The sequence below is a fragment of the Aotus nancymaae genome, unplaced genomic scaffold (genome assembly GCF_030222135.1).
Source record: "Aotus nancymaae isolate 86718 unplaced genomic scaffold, 86718_ANA_hifiasm-v0.15.2.pri h1tg000090l, whole genome shotgun sequence".
NCBI classification, from domain to species: Eukaryota; Metazoa; Chordata; class Mammalia; order Primates; family Aotidae; genus Aotus; species Aotus nancymaae.
The window spans coordinates 3,796,996-3,817,038 of NW_026988505.1; the positions used below are offsets into that span (position 1 = coordinate 3,796,996).

At 39.4% G+C, this 20,043-nt stretch overlaps 1 protein-coding gene across 1 annotated transcript in view; it reads left to right on the forward strand.

The window, feature by feature from the left end:
* The window catches only part of CSMD1 (CUB and Sushi multiple domains 1), a 2,129,340-nt gene that overhangs the window by 1,610,483 nt on the left and 498,814 nt on the right, over nucleotides 1-20,043 (forward strand). The window contains exons 13-14 of the mRNA XM_064369795.1: nucleotides 17,784-17,966; nucleotides 19,465-19,791. Of these exons, the coding sequence (XP_064225865.1) occupies nucleotides 17,784-17,966; nucleotides 19,465-19,791 (510 nt within the window). The remainder of the gene's footprint in view (nucleotides 1-17,783; nucleotides 17,967-19,464; nucleotides 19,792-20,043) is intronic.

Below are 20,043 nucleotides of genomic sequence, written 5' to 3' on the forward strand. Positions count from 1 at the left end.
CAGAATGCACTGACAACAACAGCAGAATAATGAAACTCTGGCCTCCCTGCTGCTGGGACAGGGCATTTTCAACGTACAGGAGTTTCCCTAAACCAGAGGAGATAAGCTCTAAGTCCCCAGTGGATGCCTGAAACCAAACCCTATGTATTATGCTTTTTCTGTGCGTACATACTTATGATAAAGTTTAATTTATATACTAGCACAGTAAGAGATTAACAGCAATGACTAATGATAAAGTGGGACAAGCATCGTGGCATTTTGGAAGGCTGGGGCAGGAGGATTGCTTGAGTCCAGGACCAGGTCAACATAGTGAGACCCCTGTCTTTACAAAAGTAAAATAAAACAATTAGCTGGGTGTGGTGGCATATACCTGTTGTCCCATCCACTCAAGAGGCCGAGGTCAAAAGATCACTTGAGCCCAGGAGCCTGAGAATGCAGTGAGTGAGCCATCATGGCACCCAGCCTGGGCAATAGAGCAAGACCCTGTCTCAAATAAAATAATATTTAAAAAAATAGAACGATAACACTATGCTAGTTTCACTACTCTTGGGCCATTATTAAGTCAAATAAAGGTTCCTTAAATACAAGCACTGTGGTTCCTTGACAATTGACCTTATAATCAAGAAGGATAGCTCCATCCTGATAGAAATGACAAAGTAAGATCATTGTATAATCATAGAAACCTACAATTTTTTTTCTTTATCTGAATGAAGAAGAAAGATTTTGTGTTCAAATTGTGATACTAGGGTTACATTTTTGGCATCAAATTTTATTGTTTTACTAAGTAGAATTACAAAAACTGCAAGAATAATAACCAAATAATTTTTTAACTTTTTAAAATCTATGTAACCTAAGGGACAATCATTAATTTGCACATATTCACATACAAACCATAAATAAAAACACAGACTATATGTGCAACTTTGTGGTATGTTTGCTTGGTACACTCTCAATGAATGCAGTAATTGGACAATGTATGAACTATTCAATAGTTCCTTAAGTTTTCTAATCGGAGATTATTAAGTCCAATTGTATTCAGCATAAATAGATTAAACTAAGCAATATCTGGCTTTTTTCAAACCAATATGATGAATTGGAATTGTGGCGTATTTCATCATTCTCTTAGATACAAATGAGCTTCCTATACTGATAAATGTGTGCCCATATTTATAGTTGAAGAATGGGTGCATTGAAAATAAAGTAAATAATTTTTAAAGGGAGGTAAAATTTTTTAAAAATGGTCCAGGAGACCTTGGAGAGATCGCTTTTATACCAACAAAGAAAACTGGTAGTGTGCATCTTTTCCGATTTTGTAAGTATCCAAAAATAGTTAAATAATTGAGGTGTCTATTTATTTGAGGTCCTCAATTCATTTGTCTCAACAGAAGGGGTGGGTGCCCTAAGGCTAGTGTAGGTGACTTCCACCATCCCAGTTGTGAGGAGAGTCAAGGTCGCTGAGGGCATATCCATTAACCAAAAAGTATATGGCTATTCTGTGACTCAACAGTTTCACTCCTAAGTGTTCACCCAAGTGAAATAAAAACACATTTCTACAAAAAGACCTCTGCTGGAACATTTGTAAGACTTTCTTCATAATAGCCCCAAACTGGAAACAACCCAAATGCCCATCAGCTGGTGATAAGATAGACAGGTGGAAGCAAAGCCACACAGTGGCGAAGCACTGAGCAACAAACAGGTCATAACTACTGATACCGGAAACCAAATGGATGAATCTCAGAGTCATTACACTCAGTGAATGAAACCACACACAAAAATGTATGTACCCTATGATTCCATTGATATGATATGAAATTCTGGAAGAGGGAAAGCTATGGTGACAGAAATCAGATTACTGGTTGCCAGGAGACAGGGAAAGGGAGAAAAAGTTGACTGAAAATTGGTATGGAGGAAATGTTGGAGGAATGAGAAGGCTCCGTAGCATGGTTTTGGTGTTGGATACATGACTATAAAGTTTACTCAAATTCATCAGATTAAATTAAATTGTTCATTTAGACTTGGTAAAATTTGTGGTACCTAATTCATTCCTTAATTAAACCGATTCTTTAAAAATATTGCTGAACTGGAATGACTAACAAGTGAACCAAAAATAATTTCATATGTTTAATTATTTTTTAAAAACGTATAGGACTGTACAACTAGACTAACTGGTGCTGTGGTTTGAAGTTGTCCCCTGTAAAATTCAGGTGTTGCCAATTTGATAGTACTAAGAGCTGGGACCCTTGGTAAAGAGCTTAACAAAGAGAATCTGCCCCCTTCTGCCCTTTTCCTTCTGCTACCTGAGGACACAGTGTCCCTCCCTCTGGAGGACACAGAATTCAAGGCACTATCTTGGAAGCAGAGAGCAGCTCTCATCAGACACCAGCCTTGTTGCCAGTGCCTTTATCTTGGTCTTCTCAGCATCTGGAACCATGAGAAATATGTCTCTGCTCTTCTTACGCTACCCAGTCTGTGGTATTCTGTTATCACAGCACAAGGGGACTAAGACAGTGAAAAATACATAAAATCATTGGCAGCAGAAAAGTGCATCAAAAATGGATTTGAAAGATTTAATTTTTTTCACACTTGATTCCCAAAAGACGGAGCATGGTCTAGCCCTATTGTAACATGCTCTTTTTCAAAATTTACTGTTTTGTCTTCTGGTTTTTTTCTTAAACAGATTTCTTTAGTAGTATACTTTTTAAAGTGCTTTCAAACAGACTCCTTTGTGAGAGTTACTGATAGGCACATGATATTTTTAAAAGATTCTTTCAGTAAGCATTTTGGGAAAAGTGAGTGGAAAACACGTTCTAGAAAGTGGCCCCACAACCAAGAATCTTGCTTCCTCTTTCAGATTTAACTTGTGGTTCATTTTTTCCAACTCCCTCAACAAACCCCAAATTATTGACTGAATATTGATGAGGTCCCCAGAATTGTGTGCTGTCAAGAATACCGAATGGCTAAGCGTGATGCCAGCCTTTGAGGAAATTGCAGCCCCTTCACAGTGAGAGGCAACAATACCGAAAATAAGCGAAACAAAGTTTCAAAGGAATGAAACACTGGTGCAGAGTAGAGTGACCTTGGAGGTTTCATCCAGCATCTAGTCATGGACAGGGTGAATAGTTGTAGATGGTAGAATCTACTCTAAGACCTCTGTAGAGTCAGGCGTGGCGGCCCATGACTGTAATCTTAGCACTCTGGGAAGCTGAACTGGGTGGATCACCCGAAGTCAGAAGTTTGATACCAGACTGACCAATATGGTAAAATCCTTTCTCTACTAAAAATACAAAAATTAGCTGGGCATGGTGTCGTGCGCCTGCAGTCCCAGCTACTTGGGAGGCCGAGACAGGACAATTGCTCGAACTTAGGAGGTGGAGGTTGCAGTGAGCTGAGATCACGCCACTGGACTCCAGCCTGGGCGACAGAGCAAGACTCTGTCTCAAAATAAATACATAAATAAATGATAAAATTAAAATAAAAAAATAAATTTGTAGAATGTATTATTTAGAAATCGGGGGCTTTTTTAATCTTGGGGATTAAGACATGATAATCAAACAGGCTAACTATTAACTTGAATGGACTGATACTACTAGAGTCTACAAAATTGTTATTTTTGTAGTGAGAACTCCTCTATTCTTTGTTTTGAGTAAATAATAATGAAGCCCTTGGTCAGGTAGAGAGTGATGTTTATCTTATGTTAATTATAACCTGTGTTGTATGTAGTAACTGTCCATTAGATGTGTGGCTCCCATCCTTCTCATCCTATATCCAGATCTTTCCTTCTGGATAACCCGTGGCCAATCCCTGGGTCCAGTCCCTGAAGACCACCAGCCTTTGTACTTTTTATGGCTATACATTTTCCTCTACACTTGGTTTCAATTGTCTTATATTAAGACAATTGAAAATGTTTAATGTTTAAGAAAATGTTTAATGTTTAAGAAAAGAAATTGCCTACCAATTTCATAACATCTTAAAGATACAATTTGCATTTTTTCATACTAAAAATTAGCATAGAATCAGCAAACTAAGCTTTATTGTTTTCAGATATTGTGCTAAAATGACCATTACCACTGTAAAACTTTACACAGTTTTAGTGTCTTTTTTTATAATTTACAGCACAGAAGAGAACTACAAATAGGCAATATTAGTCTCTTTATGATAAATTCTGATTATTAGATAACTGGACCAAGAGAAACCAGAGTGATTATTCTCAATCATGGGAAGCATTTTTCTTATCTTTATATGTATGTATTGGAGTGTAAACATGTACTATTTTTATGTGTTTAAGGGATATTTTCAATCTATGCACATAATGGTGAAAGTAACAGAAGGTTCAGAATCTTAGTACTATATAACTTATGCCTAAAAGGAATCATTTCAAGCATGAGAAAGGTATTGAGACCCAACATTTTACAATTTGACAAATTTTTACCCAAAACAATAGTAGACAATTAAAAACAACACTTACTTCTTTTTTCAAAATTAAAATTTTTAATTTTAAATTTGTTTTACGTTTATAGAAAAGTTGCAAATGTAGGGCTGTTGGCCCCACAGGGTCGTGGGGTGTCCCTTATGCTGTGCTTAGGTGCAGGATCCCTGAAAACTAAAGAGACAGGACACTGAAGAACTGGTGAAGAGCAGCTGGACTCGGGGGGCCACACAACCTGTGAGTGGAGATCAGGGACCCCCAAATGCCCAGGAGCATCTCTATTTATTAGGTACAAGCAGGGGGCAGGGTCGTGAGTGAGGTCATCATCTATAGGCTTAGTAATAGGGCATACATGATCACATGAAATACAAGTGAGAGGGCCACCCCATTATGTCACTTGGGCAGAGAGGTGGGCCATGCGCAGTAGGGGGCTGTACCATGTGCAGTAGTAGAGGGCCGTGTAAAGAAAAAGGGTCCACCCCCATTAGGTCACCAAGGCAAGGAGGTGGGTTGTGTGCAACAGGTGTCATGTGCAACACTTCTTATCTGGGAGCTGGAGACTTCAGAGGATTTCTAATAGAAGGATACTGTAAGCCAATGCAGTGGGAGCTGACAGACTTGTGCTCTTCTCTTAAGATATTTACGGAAGGATGATTTGAGCTAGCACAGAAGGGAGAAAAGACTGACAGGGTGTATAGCCGCAGTGGCTGGTCACACCAGAGGGTTCTTCTCCCTTGGTTATTTCCAAGATCTCAGGCCTGAGGCCTACTTTCCACAGGAACTGGATGCAAGGTACTACAACTCCTTTATCAGGAGGAGAGGCACTTGCTCCAAGCCTGCCATACAGTGTATGCCCTTTCAGGCAGGGACGCTACCGCCTGGGTCTTTGGTTCTTGTCCTGGTCTGGCTGTTTTCCCATGTACTGCTTCTGTTCTGTGACTGCTCTAGGCATTCCTCTTAGTACAAACTACTGTGGTTATATAGAAGGATTCTATAAATCAGCACTAAATGTGTCAGTACAGCTCCAACTACGGTACCTATATGATTATATAGAAAGATTATATAGAACTAAGTATGCTAGATATAAGTATTAAGTATGATTATATAAGCTAGAAATATGTAAGCAGTAAGTTATACTTCAGGCACTAATTCTATAAACTAATATATGATTATATATAAAGGATTATAGAAAGGAAATAGCTGAGTAATAACACTATAAACTAAGATATTCTTCAGGCACTAATTGTGCCTGGGGTCTGGACAGTTCTCCTTCCTCGGTGCCCATGACGGATGTTACCCACAGCAAAGATAGTACAGAGCATTTCTTTCCACCCCACAGGTAGTTTTCCTATCGATAATATTTTATACTCCTAGGTACATTAATCACAACATGAAACATTATTAACTGAAGGTCATACTTTATTCAAATTTCCATGGCTTTTTTTTTTTTTTTTTTTTGAGACGGATTTTCGCTCTTGTTACCCAGGCTGGAGTGCAATGGCGCAATCTTAGCTCACCGCAACCTCCGCCTCCTGGGTTCAGGCAATTCTCCTGCCTCAGCCTCCTGAGTAGCTGGGATTACAGGCACGCACCACCATGCCCAGCTAATTTTTTGTATTAGTAGAGACGGGGTTTCACCATGTTGACCAGGATGGTCTCAATCTCTTGACCTCGTGATCCACCTGCCTCGGCCTCCCAAAGTGCTGGGATTACAGGCTTGAGCCACCGCACCTGGCCTCCATGGCTTTTTAAAAATTAGCCTAATGTCCTCTTCCTATCCCGGGAATTACTCAGATCTACCCTGAGTTAATTGTCCTGCTTCATCTGGTCCCTGTCAGTTGTTACTGCCTTTCCTTGGTTTGATGACCTTGGACATTTTGAGGAGTGCTGGTAGGTATTATGTAGACTGTTCCTCAGGTGGTATTGACCTGATGCTTTTCTTGTGGTTAGACTGGAGTTACACATTTCTCGAGAAATACCATAGAGTAGCTGCATCTTTTAAGGACTTTTATCAAATGATTTTGGGGACTGAGTTTGACATTCCTTAAGTTGAATGACTTTCCAACTAATGAAATTAAAAGTATTATCAATGACAATATTAGTAATAGCAAAGAGATAGAACTTAATATACATCAGGCATTACTTAAGCACTTTGCATTGAATCTTCATGCATTGGCTCTTTATGGGGATGAATATTATCCATGATTAGATAAACAAGTACTTCAGACAACTCACAGTAAGTCACATAGATTATGCATATTACTGAGATTCGACCTAAAATAGGATCTATTTCTAGAGTCCATGTTTCTCACTTTGCTATCCTCCTTCCAGACTATGATGTAGAAGTAGCAGGAAGATAAAATAATTTATGAAAAACTGTACTGATGAAGATTATTTCTTTCAATGAATCTGGTTATGTAGATTTTTTTTCTTGAGGTGTTGACTATTTGGTATTCAATAAGAATATGTGGTATTTCTTAGAAACTTGTAGGTAACTAAACTAATCTGAATTATTTCTCCACTTTCTTTTCTATTTGTTCATTTGTCAAACCTGTTGATAAAAGGGGTCATGAATCTATAGCAATTGACCAGACATGGGATTTTCCAGATTCCACAATTTCCTATAGCTGAGGGTTACTTGACTATCCTCCTGCCAATATACAATCACAAATACATATAGTTCTTTATTAAAAATCAATATATATGCCTATTTAAAAATAAAAATATGTGTGTTTTTTTATTACTTGGAAACAGAAATTCTAGATTAGTGCATTTTTATTCCTATTCTGTTCATCTGGCATCATCTGGTGATCAGGACCTTCATCCTTCATTTTCAATTATTCGTTTTGGAAATGACAGTGGAGTTAGTTTTATTTTTAAAGTTTACAGTGAACCTGAACTTGAGAATAAAGCTGAAGCATCTGGTTGGTGGAGATTGTAACCCATCAAGCTACCAATGACCTTCTTCACAGAACTGGAAAAAACCACCTTAAACTTCATATGGAACCAAAAGAGAGCCCGCATAGCCAAGTCAATTCTAAGCAAAAAGAACAAAGCAGGAGGCATCACACTACCGGACTTCAAACTCTACTACAAGGCTACGGTAATCAAAACAGCATGGTACTGGTACCAAAACAGAGATATAGACCAATGGAACAGAACAGAGGCGTCGGAGGCGACACAACATATCTACAACCACCCGATCTTTGACAAACCTGATAAAAACAAGCAATGGGGAAAGGATTCCCTGTTCAATAAGTGGTGTTGGGAAAACTGGCTAACCATATGCAGAAAGCAGAAACTCGACCCCTTCCTGACACCTTACACTAAAATTGACTCCAGATGGATTAAAGACTTAAACATAAGGCCTAACACCATAAAAACACTAGAAGGAAACCTAGGCAAAAACATTCAGGACATAGGCGTAGGCAAGGACTTTATGACCAAAACACCAAAAGCATTGGCAACAAAAGCCAAAATAGACAAATGGGACCTAATCAAACTCCACAGCTTCTGCACGGCAAAAGAAACAGTCAATAGAGTGAATCGGCAACCAACAGAATGGGAAAAAATTTTTGCAGCCTACCCATCTGACAAAGGGCTGATATCCAGAATTTACAACGAGCTAAAAAAGATTTACAAGAAAAAAACAAACAAGCCCATTCAAAAATGGGCGAAGGATATGAATAGATACTTTACAAAATAAGACATAAAAGAGGCCAACAAGCATATGAAAAAATGCTCATCATCACTGGTCATTAGAGAAATGCAAATCAAAACTACATTGAGATACCATCTCACGCCAGTTAGAATGGCGATCATTAAAAAATCTGGAGAAAATAGATGCTGGAGAGGATGTGGAGAAATAGGAACACTTTTACACTGTTGGTGGGAGTGTAAATTAGTTCAACCACTGTGGAAAACAGTATGGCGATTCCTCAAGGACCTAGAAATAGAAATTCCATTTGACCCAGCAATCCCATTACTGGGCATATATCCAAAGGATTATAAATCATTCTACTATAAGGACACATGCACACGAATGTTCATTGCAGCACAGTTTACAATAGCAAAGACCTGGAACCAACCCAAATGCCCATCGATGATAGACTGGACAGGAAAAATGTGGCACATATACACCATGGAATATTATGCAGCCATTAAAAATGAGGAGTTCGCGTCCTTTGTAGGGACATGGATGAACCTGGAAACCATCATTCTCAGCAAACTGACAAAAGAACACAAAACCAAACACCACATGTTCTCACTCATAGGAGGGTGTTGAACAAGGAGAACACATGGACACAGGGAGGGGAGCACTATACACGGGGGTCTGTTGCGGGGGAGTGGGGGGGACAGCGGGGTGGGGAGTTGGGGAGGGATAGCATGGGGAGAAATGCCAGATATGGGTGAGGGGGAGGGAGGCAGCAAATCACACTGCCATGAATGCACCTATGCAACAACTTTGCATGTTTTTCACATGTACCCCAAAACCTAAAATGCAATAAAAAATAAAATAAAATAAAATAAAATAAATAAAAAAAATATATATTCTATGCCAAAAAAAAAAAAAAAAGACTAATAGGATCCCTCTGTGAGGATGACCACTTAGGCACAGAAATGTGTCACTTGCTAAGGCAGAAATTTGAGTTCCTGCTGAGTTAAGAATTAGCGAACAGCGCAGCTTGTGTCATCATTGGGAAGCCTCGACCTCCATGAGGTTTATCACTGGTGTTTCAGCCTTAAACGATGGCAACTCACACAGCAGAGCATTAAATATTGGTATGCCTTGAGTATAATATAAATGAAAATAACACTATAGCAAAACGATTTTCCAGAACTAAATGTCTACTAATTAATTCTGGAAAGTAAAATTCCATTATTCATACCTGTCATTTATTCTGAGGTGCTTTTTGCTACTAGCTTTGCTCTTGTATTCTTTTTCTGTGTCTTTCAAACAAATCTATGATATCAAAAATGAAAAAAATACATTCTTTAAAATGACTCATTCTTCTCATTTCATCTTATGGTCTTGCATTTGTTTGTGGAATCCCATGTGTCTGTCTGATCCCCAATCTGGAAATTCACTGAAGATGCCCTGTGATGTGGAAGTATATTTCTCTTGCTCTGCTGTGGGGCAGTGGGGTCACTGGAATGCCTGTATCTTATTATCTTGCAGGTTATGGCAGACAGACCCCTTGAGCTGAGACACAGGACCCTGTTGGATCTGAATCTTACACTCAAAATCAATCCTTTTTTTATCTCAAATCAGGTTACTAGATCAGCGGGACTGTCAGGGAATTTGAACAAATAAACATGACCCCATGATTGTAGATGACCAATATCTTGAATAAAATTGTTTTCACAGTAAGTGCTCTCTGAGGTCCAGTCTCGTAGTTTTCTAGGCAGTACTAAAAACAAAATTCTGAATTCCAACAGCAGTGATAAATAATTTGGACAGTGCTATAAATGAGTTTGAAGATGTATACTCTTATAGTCTCCATGAGACAAGAGAGATGAGTTGGGGAGGCATTTCATTGCTGTGGTTACTTATAGCCTGAATTTCCAGAATCCAGCGTTTCACACTGAGGCCACAAGAGGGAAAGAAAAACACAACAGGCGTAATTCTGCCTCATCTTAGCTTTTAACTACACCTTTGAAATCATCTCATTTTTGTTTTAACCAAACAAAAGCACACTTGTATGATAAGCAAATACAGTATTTCATGTACACAACAGAATTTCCCCAGAACACCATAATTAAGCACAATTACACATCAGTTTAACAAGCACAGGCCACTGCAACAGCAATCTGCTAGTTTCTGGGTTTATGTTACTGATAGTGATGGACAAGGACATAGTCATTGGAGGCTCCACATCTGTCCAGGTGCCAGGCTGTGCTGTGTTGTGCGGTTTTCAGTAATGCCAGGAGCATGTGCCACATCCACACTGGGTAGAAACCTTCTGACACTCCATCCAAAACCAGAATCAGTAGATTCCCATTCATTTGCTGCAATCTTTTTTCCCAAAGATGATGAAAATAAATCAATTATTTTAGAGATTTCCGAGTGAAAGCCTCAGGGAAAATAAATGAGAATTAATCTAAGATCAGGCACAATGTGATCACTTGCACAAGAAACTGTTGCTTTTAGTCACTCTCTCTTCAACCAGAAAATGGAAGAATGTACTGATTTTTGGGCCATGTTCATCTGCTAGTACTTAGCACATGGAGTAGTTATGGTTGCTCTGGAACACACATTATTTATTCTAGCTTATGTTTAAATTTTTTTTTTTTTTTTTTTGAGACGGAGTTTCGCTCTTGTTACCCAGGCTGGAGTGCAATGGCGCGATCTCGGCTCACCGCAATCTCCGCCTCCTGGGTTCAGGCAATTCTCCTGCCTCAGCCTCCTGAGTAGCTGGGATTACAGGCATGCGTCACCATGCCCAGCTAATTTTTTTTGTATTAGTAGAGACGGGGTTTCACCATGTTGACCAGGATGGTCTCGATCTCTTGACCTCGTGATCCACCCGCCTCGGCCTACCAAAGTGCTGGGATTACAGGCGTGAGCCACCCTGTTTAAATTTTTTAAGCCCGAAGCAGAATACATATGGCAGTCAAATAGCACATGAGGAAAAAGCTAGACATACAAGCTAGACAACGTTGCTTTTATACGAATAAACATATAAGAAGTTGTGTAAATATCTTACACAGGTGATAAGAGGTTTGGTCTGCTATTCGGGGAGATAAAAAGTTAGCTGTCTAAAAGCTAAACGTTTTCCACTATTTTTAAGAAATATTTCCTGAACAGCTATAGCTAAGTGGTTTCTGCAGAATATTAATTGCAATCCAGTGGCAACCCGTATGGAATTTAAAGGTCCCTCTTACTTCTGGAACGCCATCATAGTACATCAATTCTGCGATAACTTGAAGAATCTAAATGAACTCTTCATGATAACAAAGACTGCAGCAACTGAGTCTATTTCATATGTCAAACAGAAATTTTATTACCCTATCTAGAATAAATCTGCACAACCATGGGATCAGAACGTGGCATAATGTAAGCTCTTGATAAATCATTCTCGCTAAAATTGAGGGATATTCGCTTATATAATCCAATAATCATCTACTGAGATTTAGAGAAATTGCTCTTCATATACATGACTATGGGTGAACGTAATTTTATAATTTAGTTTTATTCATTGAGTGTCTTTATACAAAGAATTTTCACAAGTGGTTTTGGAGGGGAAGAGAAAGAACCTGATCAAGCTGTCATTCGTGGAGTTCTTATCTACTTGTGGAGATAGGTCACAGAGAACGAAGAACACACAGCAGTGTAGACTGAGCGAGTTCTGCACTAGCTGTCTAGTGTCTGTGCACAGCCTTGCCCTGCCTGACCTGCCATCATCATGAGAGTCAGTGTTAACAGAAGATGTGACCACAGCAGAATCTGAAGGACCAGGGAACTTCCTGGTCATGTTTCCATGTAGACCCTGGGACACCCATGGTTGACTGCATAAAAGAAAACAAGCAGGCATGCTAACTATGCTTCTGAAGGCACAATTATGTCTCATTCCTTTCTGCTTTGTTCTCAGCCCTTTTTGAATTCGAGTGTATACCAAATACGTTCTTATGTAGAAATTGGATGTTTAAAACTCCATCGTAGGTCCACTTACAGTGAGTGGAGATCACGCCACAGCTTGGGCAACAGAGCAAGGCTCCATCTCAAATAAATGAATGCAACATATAAATAAGTTTAAGAGAGGTATTATACAACATGGTGACTGTGGTTAATAATAATGTATTATGTTCTTGAAATTTGCTAAAAGTATAGGTGTTCTCAAGAAAAAAATGAAAAAAGGATGTAAGATAATGCATATATTAATTAGCTTCAGTTAGCCATTATGATATTTCAAACCAACATGCTGTAGGTGATTAATATATACAATTTTTGTTTGTCAATTAAAATATAAATAAATGTGAATGAGAATAAAAATTATTAAATTGCAAAGTTTTATAAGAACAATGATTTTGAAAAGCATCTGTTGTGTGTTGACTCCTGGAATAGGTGCTGCAGATTTAACAGTCACCAAGAAAGACCCTCCCAGGGCTTACAGTAAAGCACAAAAAAGTAAATATAATGCACAGTGACAAGTCTTGCAGCAGAAAAGAGAGTGGTTTTAGAGACATAGGTTACGGGCCATCCCCGAGCAAGTGCAGACTGCATTAGAATATCAACAGTGCGTGGATGAGACAACAGAGGAAAGAGTGGACTAAATGTTTGCAGCAGGTGCCAAGGCTGAAGAGGGGAGACAGCCTCAGGTACTAAAAGAAATCGTAGTATACCTGAATTGTGAAATGCCAGGAAAGATGTCACGAAATAACTGCCGGGGAAGACAGCAGTGTTCACATCACACAGGGCTTCCTGAGTCCTAGATAGGATCCGGACTAAGAATGAAGTTGGTGACCAGAGAACTTTCAAGCAAAGTAGGGTCATCCTTAGGATCGGAATTTGGGACATTATTTTGGCTGCAGCACAAGAAATGGGATGCAGCGTGGGAAGCTGTGAGATGCTCCCAACAGCATCAATGATGGCAAACGAGAGTAGACAGTGAAGGGTGAGAATCTGAACAAGACGCAACGTGGCATGTCTGGGAAGACAGCTAGAACGACAGACACCATTTCTGTATGGTGTATTTTGGGGAAGAGGGAGACGTGTGACAGTATTTGTAACAGGACTATGTAAGCTCTTCGGAATGATCCTAAAACAATGTTTGCCTTAGGCCTCTTCATTATCAAATCTTATTTCTAGTTCAATAATTTGGAAGAGATATTTTGAACAGCATTTTATTTATTATTATTATTTTGCTTTAGGGGTATCAGTATTTTAATTGATATTAAACCATAGTGTTTGTTTCTCTTCTTTTTTCTTCTTCTTCTTCTTTTTTTTTTGATGGAGTCTTGCTCTGTCACTCAGGCTGAAGTGCCGTGTTGCGATCTTGACTCACTGCAACCTCCACCTCCCTGGTTCAAGCAATTATCCTGCTTCAGCCTCCACAGTAGCTGGAATTACAGGCATGCACCACCACACCCAGCTAATTTTTCTATTTTTAGTAGAGATAGGGTTTCACCATGTTAGCCAGGCTGGTCTCCAACTCATGACCTCAGGTGACCCTCCCACCTTGGCCTTCCAAAGTGCTGGGATTACAGGTATGAGCTGCCACATCCAGCCATAGTGTTTGTTTTTAAGAAAACAAGTCAAAGTCATCTCTGACATCTTACGTTTGAATATACAGAGGCCAGGCATGATGGCTCACGCCTGTAATCCCAGCACTTTGGGGGACTGAGGAGGGCGGATCATGATGTCAGGAGATCAAGACCATCCTGGCCAACATGGTGAAACCCCGTCTCTACTAAAAATACAAAAATTAGCTGGGTGTGGTGGCATGCACCTGTGGTCCCAGCTCCTTGGGAGGCTGAGGCAGAAGAATTACTTGAACCCAGGAGGTGGAGGTTGCAGTGAGCCAAGTTGCTCCACTGCACTCCAGCCTGGCAACAGAGCAAGACTCCGTCTCAAAAACACAAAAAAGAATAACGTGGGGAGACAGATGTGGGAGGATCACGAGGTCAAGAGATTGAGACCATCCTGATTATACAGAGAATGAGGTTTGATACACATAGCCTATCAATGTTAATAGTATCTTACTCATTTTCTACTCTACCTGAAGGTGACAGGACCCTCAAATAAAATTCTATAACCTGTGTGAATCCTCTCACCATAATTTGGAGGCAGTAGTGCCACTCAGTGTGTAAGAGGTCAAGAATGCAAAATATCACAAAGTAATTCCCCCAAATGAAGCATCACTGGCATAATCATGAAACATGCTTACATTTCTTCTACAACTAAAGAACAAAAGTTAGGTGAAATACACAAACCTCCTGATTTTGGACTGTGCTACTTTGATAGTTACTAATCAGTGCCTAATGCCTGATAAGGGATGTGTCCAACACAGGTTCTCCATGGCCAGCAGTAGCCATACATCAGGATAAACAAACGCAAGCCTCTTTGGTGGGACCAGGGAACCACAGGACTCTCCTCACCATTAGCATGGAAAGCAGAAAGACCCTCACCCTCATTTCATTTCTGAGACCCCTGCACAGTAGAGCTCCCTGCCTTAATTAATATAACAATAGTATCCAAAAATGCCATAATTTATTTTACTCTATGGAGAAATTGTAAACTTTATTATCACAGAGGCAGAATGAAACATGTAAGGTTTGCTGATAATCATAGCAATAATTATCTTTCCAGTGCAATATGGCAAGTACTTTCCATGAATTTCATTCTTTAATTCTCATGGCCGCTCTTTGAGGTAGGAAGGAGGAGGCTCATAATGTGAACACTGAGCTTTGATGAGACTAAATTTATCATAGTGGCCCAGCAAACACTGGGGATTCAAAACCGAATCTGGTGCCTGGTCCTGTCTGTGCCAGGACCCTGGGTGCCCAGCTCAGCTTCCCAACAGAGAGCCCACATCAAACAAGAACCTTTTTCATTATAAACCATGCAGGGTTCGGAATTAACTTTGTCAATTTCAGTGAACATGCTTGTTCAAGGCATCCCAAGCATTAAATTTAAGTAAATCCATTCCCAGCCCTGTTCAACTCACGTTCAACAACTAAAACTCTAAAAACTTTTTTTTTTAAGCAAAAGTGTTCTCTGTAGCTTTCTTTGGCTTGTTTTGCGTTAGGAGCGTTTCACTTTCATAGACCTGACACAGTAAGGATTATCTTTGCTTGGTAGCCTGAGGTGTGAAGCATACATTGAACCTCAACCAAATGCCTGCATTTTGTGTGCGTGCTATTATCCTTCGCAGAAAGTGGTGATATCCTATGTATTGAATGTCTTGATACTAGTGTGATAATGTATGCAAACTTCACTTCTTTGACATTCCCAGACACTGAGAGGTAAAGTTTCTCCTCTAGAATGCAATGTATCTGGCTTAACCTCTGAGTGTTTCTAGATCCCTCACGGCAGACCTTCAAACCATCCAGAAATTCAGTTCTGAGTCACTTCTACAAACTTCCCAAAAACTGACAGCTTAATTAGAAAGTGCTTAGGTTATGAAAAATATACTTGCATACACGTGTATAGCAGCACAATTCACAATTGCAAAAGTGTGAACTAACCCAAATGGCCATCAATGAGTGGATAAAGAAACTGTGGTATACATATACAATGGAATACTACTCAATTGTAATAAGGAATGAGTTAATGGCATTCACAGCAACCTTTGTGGGATTGGAGACTATTATTCTAAATGAAGTAATTCAGGAATGGAAAACCAAACACTGTCTGTTCTCACTCTTAAGTGGGAGCTAAGCTATAAGGATGCAAAGGCAAAAGACTGATACAGTAGACCTTGGGGACTCAGAGAAAGGGTGGCAAGGGGATGAGGGATAGAGTGCTACACATTGGGTTCACATATACTGCTTGGGTGATGGGTGCACCAAAATCTTACAAAGTATCACCAAAGAACTTATTCTTGTAACCAAATACCGTCTGTTCCCCCAAAACCTATGTAAATTTTTTAAAAAGAAGTAGATTACAAAAACAATAACAACAAAAAGAAATTGGAACTTGCTCTTGGCCCCTGCAAGATAATAAAGTGCAAGCCCACGAACAATTCTAAAAGTAAAACCAATGCATTTTTGGGATAGGTGTCCAGAAAAACCACCTGGAACTTGCTGGAACTCATTTTTCTCTTGCTTCTGTTCTTACAGTGCTGCACAGGGATCTTTTAAACCTGTAATCACATGACACAAGGTCTCCTCCAAAGCTCTGCAATGCCTTCTTCCTACATCACTCGACACCGTCGGGAAGCACGACAGGCAGCACTCACTCTCCATGCTGCCTCTGTACATTTGCCCCTCTCTGCCCTGCCAGGCACACTGGAATCACATCTCTTTCTCAAAGGGCTGATTCCCATCTTGCTTCAGGACGTTTTCTTCACTGCCTCCTCCTCTGTCCATCTCTCTGTACCCTACTGTCTTGTCTTAAATTACTCATCATCAAATCACTTTGATTTTTGGAAGCCTGAGATGGGAGCATCACTTGAGCTCAGGAGTTGGAGATTGCAACTAGCTATGATCACATCACTGTACTCCAGCCTGGACAACAGCATGAGACCCTGTCTCAAAAAAATAATAATTTTTAAAACTTTTTCTCCATAAAACATAAACCCTGTATTAGTCTGTTTTCCAGTCCTAATAAAGACATACCTAAGACTGGGCGATTTACAAAATATAAAGGTTTAATGGACTTACAGTTCCACAGGGCTGAGGAGGCCTCACAATCATGGCACAAGGCAAGGAGGAGCAAGTCATGTCTTACATGGATGACAGTGGGCAAAGAGGCAGAACTTGGATATGGCAACTCCCCCTTATAAAACCATCAGATCTCGTGAGACTTAATCACTATTATGAGAACAGCACAGGAAAAGACCTGCCCCCATGATCAGTTACCTCCCACTCGATACCGCCCACAGCACATGGGAATTGAAAATGAGAATTGGGTGGGGACACAGCCAAACCATATAAAGCCCCATGTGTGCAAGGATTTAGTCTCATTTATTCACTATGCCCATTACCTAGAAGATGGCCTGACACACAGTGGCTCTCAGAGAAGATCTTTTAAATGAATAAACAGATAACATATTTTAATGAAACATTCCGTGTAGTTAACATTTGAGACAGATCAACGTTTAAAATATATTAGAGGTTTGGTGTATTTGGATGCATATTTTATTACAGTGGTGTTTTAATGAAAGATTGATTCTGAATATTTTGTTTTTCTCTGTGAACCAAATAGTTATTTATTCTGTTTCATAAATGACTGTTAACATTCATTTTAGGGAAAGAATGTTCAAATAGATTCTATTTATTTAAATATTCAGTGGGGAATGAAGAATCTTATTTGTATTGTTTATAGCAAAAAGCACATAGTTGAAAACAAAACTGGTATTTGCATTTTAGGAGTAGGAATTGCAGACAAAAGATCAGACGTATCCAGAAGATGCTCCGATTAATTGCAGCATTTGTGTTGTCAGTATATCTGTGTAGCCAAGTGTATCCCTTAAAAGACAACAAAGTAAATACTTTTCTCTTCAGTTGAAATGACATTCTTTTCTTGGCTTTTGAAATTAAATATTAGATCAATTTAATATCCTTTTGAAACTGTTTACAAAAATAATGTGTAGTTCAGCATAAAAGAAGTCATATATTCACTTTCTAAATTGTAGAGATAAAAATATTCCTTGTGTGTGTGTTTTTAAGGGTTCATTTGCTTTTCCTTTTTCAGAAATTGAAAAGGGAGGGTGTGGGGATCCTGGAATCCCCGCCTACGGGAAGCGGATGGGCAGCAGTTTCCTCCATGGAGATACACTCACTTTTGAATGCCCAGCAGCCTTTGAGTTGGTGGGGGAGAGAGTTATCACCTGTCAGCAGAACAATCAGTGGTCTGGCAACAAGCCCAGCTGTGTATGTGAGTATTGTGCCTTGACCTGGACTCTCTCCTGTCCTGCAAGGGCCTTGCAAGGGGTTAAAAGGAGAAAGACACAGACCACCCATTTAGGGAGGGCAGCTCTCAGAATAGCTCAGGGTGCTTCCTTTACCAGAAACATGCAAGGACATCCTCAGACATCAACTTGCCTGCTTTCTTCATTTAATAAAAACTAATTTATAATTTTATTACATGTACTAGATAAAACATACTTGAATGTTTCCTACCAGAAAGGTCATCACATATACCATTGTTTCTATCAAAAGCTGATAATGATCTGCTGTATCACACATCAACAGAGTCCTTAGTGACTTAATGCTGTATAACACTTTAACGCAGTTGTTCACCAATGTGAGCATGGGTGGCGGTACTGGTTTGGAATTCAGTTGAAGAGCTGTCCTCTTCCTCTTAAGAATACTGTTTTGGCCGGGCGCGGTGGCTCATGCCTGTAATCCCAGCACTTTGGGAAGCCGAGGTGGGTGGATCACGAGGTCAAGAGATCGAGACCATCCTGGTCAACATGGTGAAACCCCGTCTCTACTAAAAATACAAAAAATTAGCTGGGCATGGTGGCGCGTGCCTTTAATCCCAGCTACTCAGGAGACTGAGAAAGGAGAATTGCCTGAACCCAGGAGGCGGAGGTTGCGGTGAGCTGAGATCGCACCATTGCACTCCAGCCTGGGTAACAAGAGTGAAACTCCGTCTCAAAAAAAAAAAAGAAAAGAAAAGAATACTATTTTAACTAGTAGAAAAGACTTCTCAGTTTTAAAGAAATAATTTTTTTATTTGTAAATAAATAGAGCAATGGCTGACGAGTGTGTATGAAACTATGTGGAATAAGAAGCAAAAATGTACTCGAGATAAATCCAACAGTTGCTCCCTCCAAAAAAAATTTTGTGAGTGTGTGTGTGTAATTTTGTGTACACATTCTTAAAAGTAAATTTTCCAAAATATGTTTATATTATCCAACTGGAACATGATCTCATGTTTTCAAGTTACTTATTTATTCATCTTTACCCTGTAACTAATAAAATTTTAAATAACTGGAGAAAGGCACTTACAGAAAAATATAAAATATAAATTATAAAGTTATCATGGAAGAGCAGGCTGAATTGTTCCTATGATGGAGGCATATACTTTTTCATATTAATATTTGCTCTTCTGAAGGCAGAAAGTTATAAGTAGAAATTATAATACTTGGCACACTTTTTTGGTCAACTTGAAAGGATCATTTTTGAGCCAAGCTTGTGCTTGATTATGTATAGGTTCTGGTTGTGCTCTATAAGATAATGAAATGTTCGGCTTACAAATTAGGAAAGGAGAAAACGTTATGGTTCAGAATTACGAATATTAAAAGAGTTGGATCATCATTGCTGTTTGCAGGCATACATTGCCTTTCCGGGTTCTTAGCCATCTGTTTCACCTGGCAGTTCTTTGGATATGTGCCAAAATGTTTGAAAATATATTTGCATCTTCACAGTTTCATGTTTCTTCAACTTTACGGCATCATCTGGGATCATTCTCTCACCAAATTATCCAGAGGAATATGGAAACAACATGAACTGTGTCTGGTTGATTATCTCGGAGCCAGGAAGTCGAATTCACCTCATCTTTAATGATTTTGATGTAGAGCCTCAGTTTGATTTTCTTGCGGTCAAGGATGATGGCATTTCTGACATAACTGTCCTGGGTACCTTTTCTGGCAATGAAGTGCCTTCCCAGCTGGCCAGCAGTGGGCATATAGTTCGCTTGGAATTTCAGTCCGACCATTCTACTACTGGCAGAGGGTTCAACATCACTTACACCAGTAAGTATGCCCACACAGTCAACACATCCAAGTTCCCATTTTACTTACATGTTCTTATTTTTCTTATATGTATGTGAAGTTGCATTTCAAGGCTAGTATTTCAGAGGTTTTATAATCATTATTAAAATGAGAGTAGCAAAATTATATAGTGTTATCCTGAAAACTTAAATACATCACTGTATTTATATTGGTGGCTTGGTTACTCCTAAACTAAGGGACTGGATCTCCTCTCTCTTTCATCTCCTACATCTC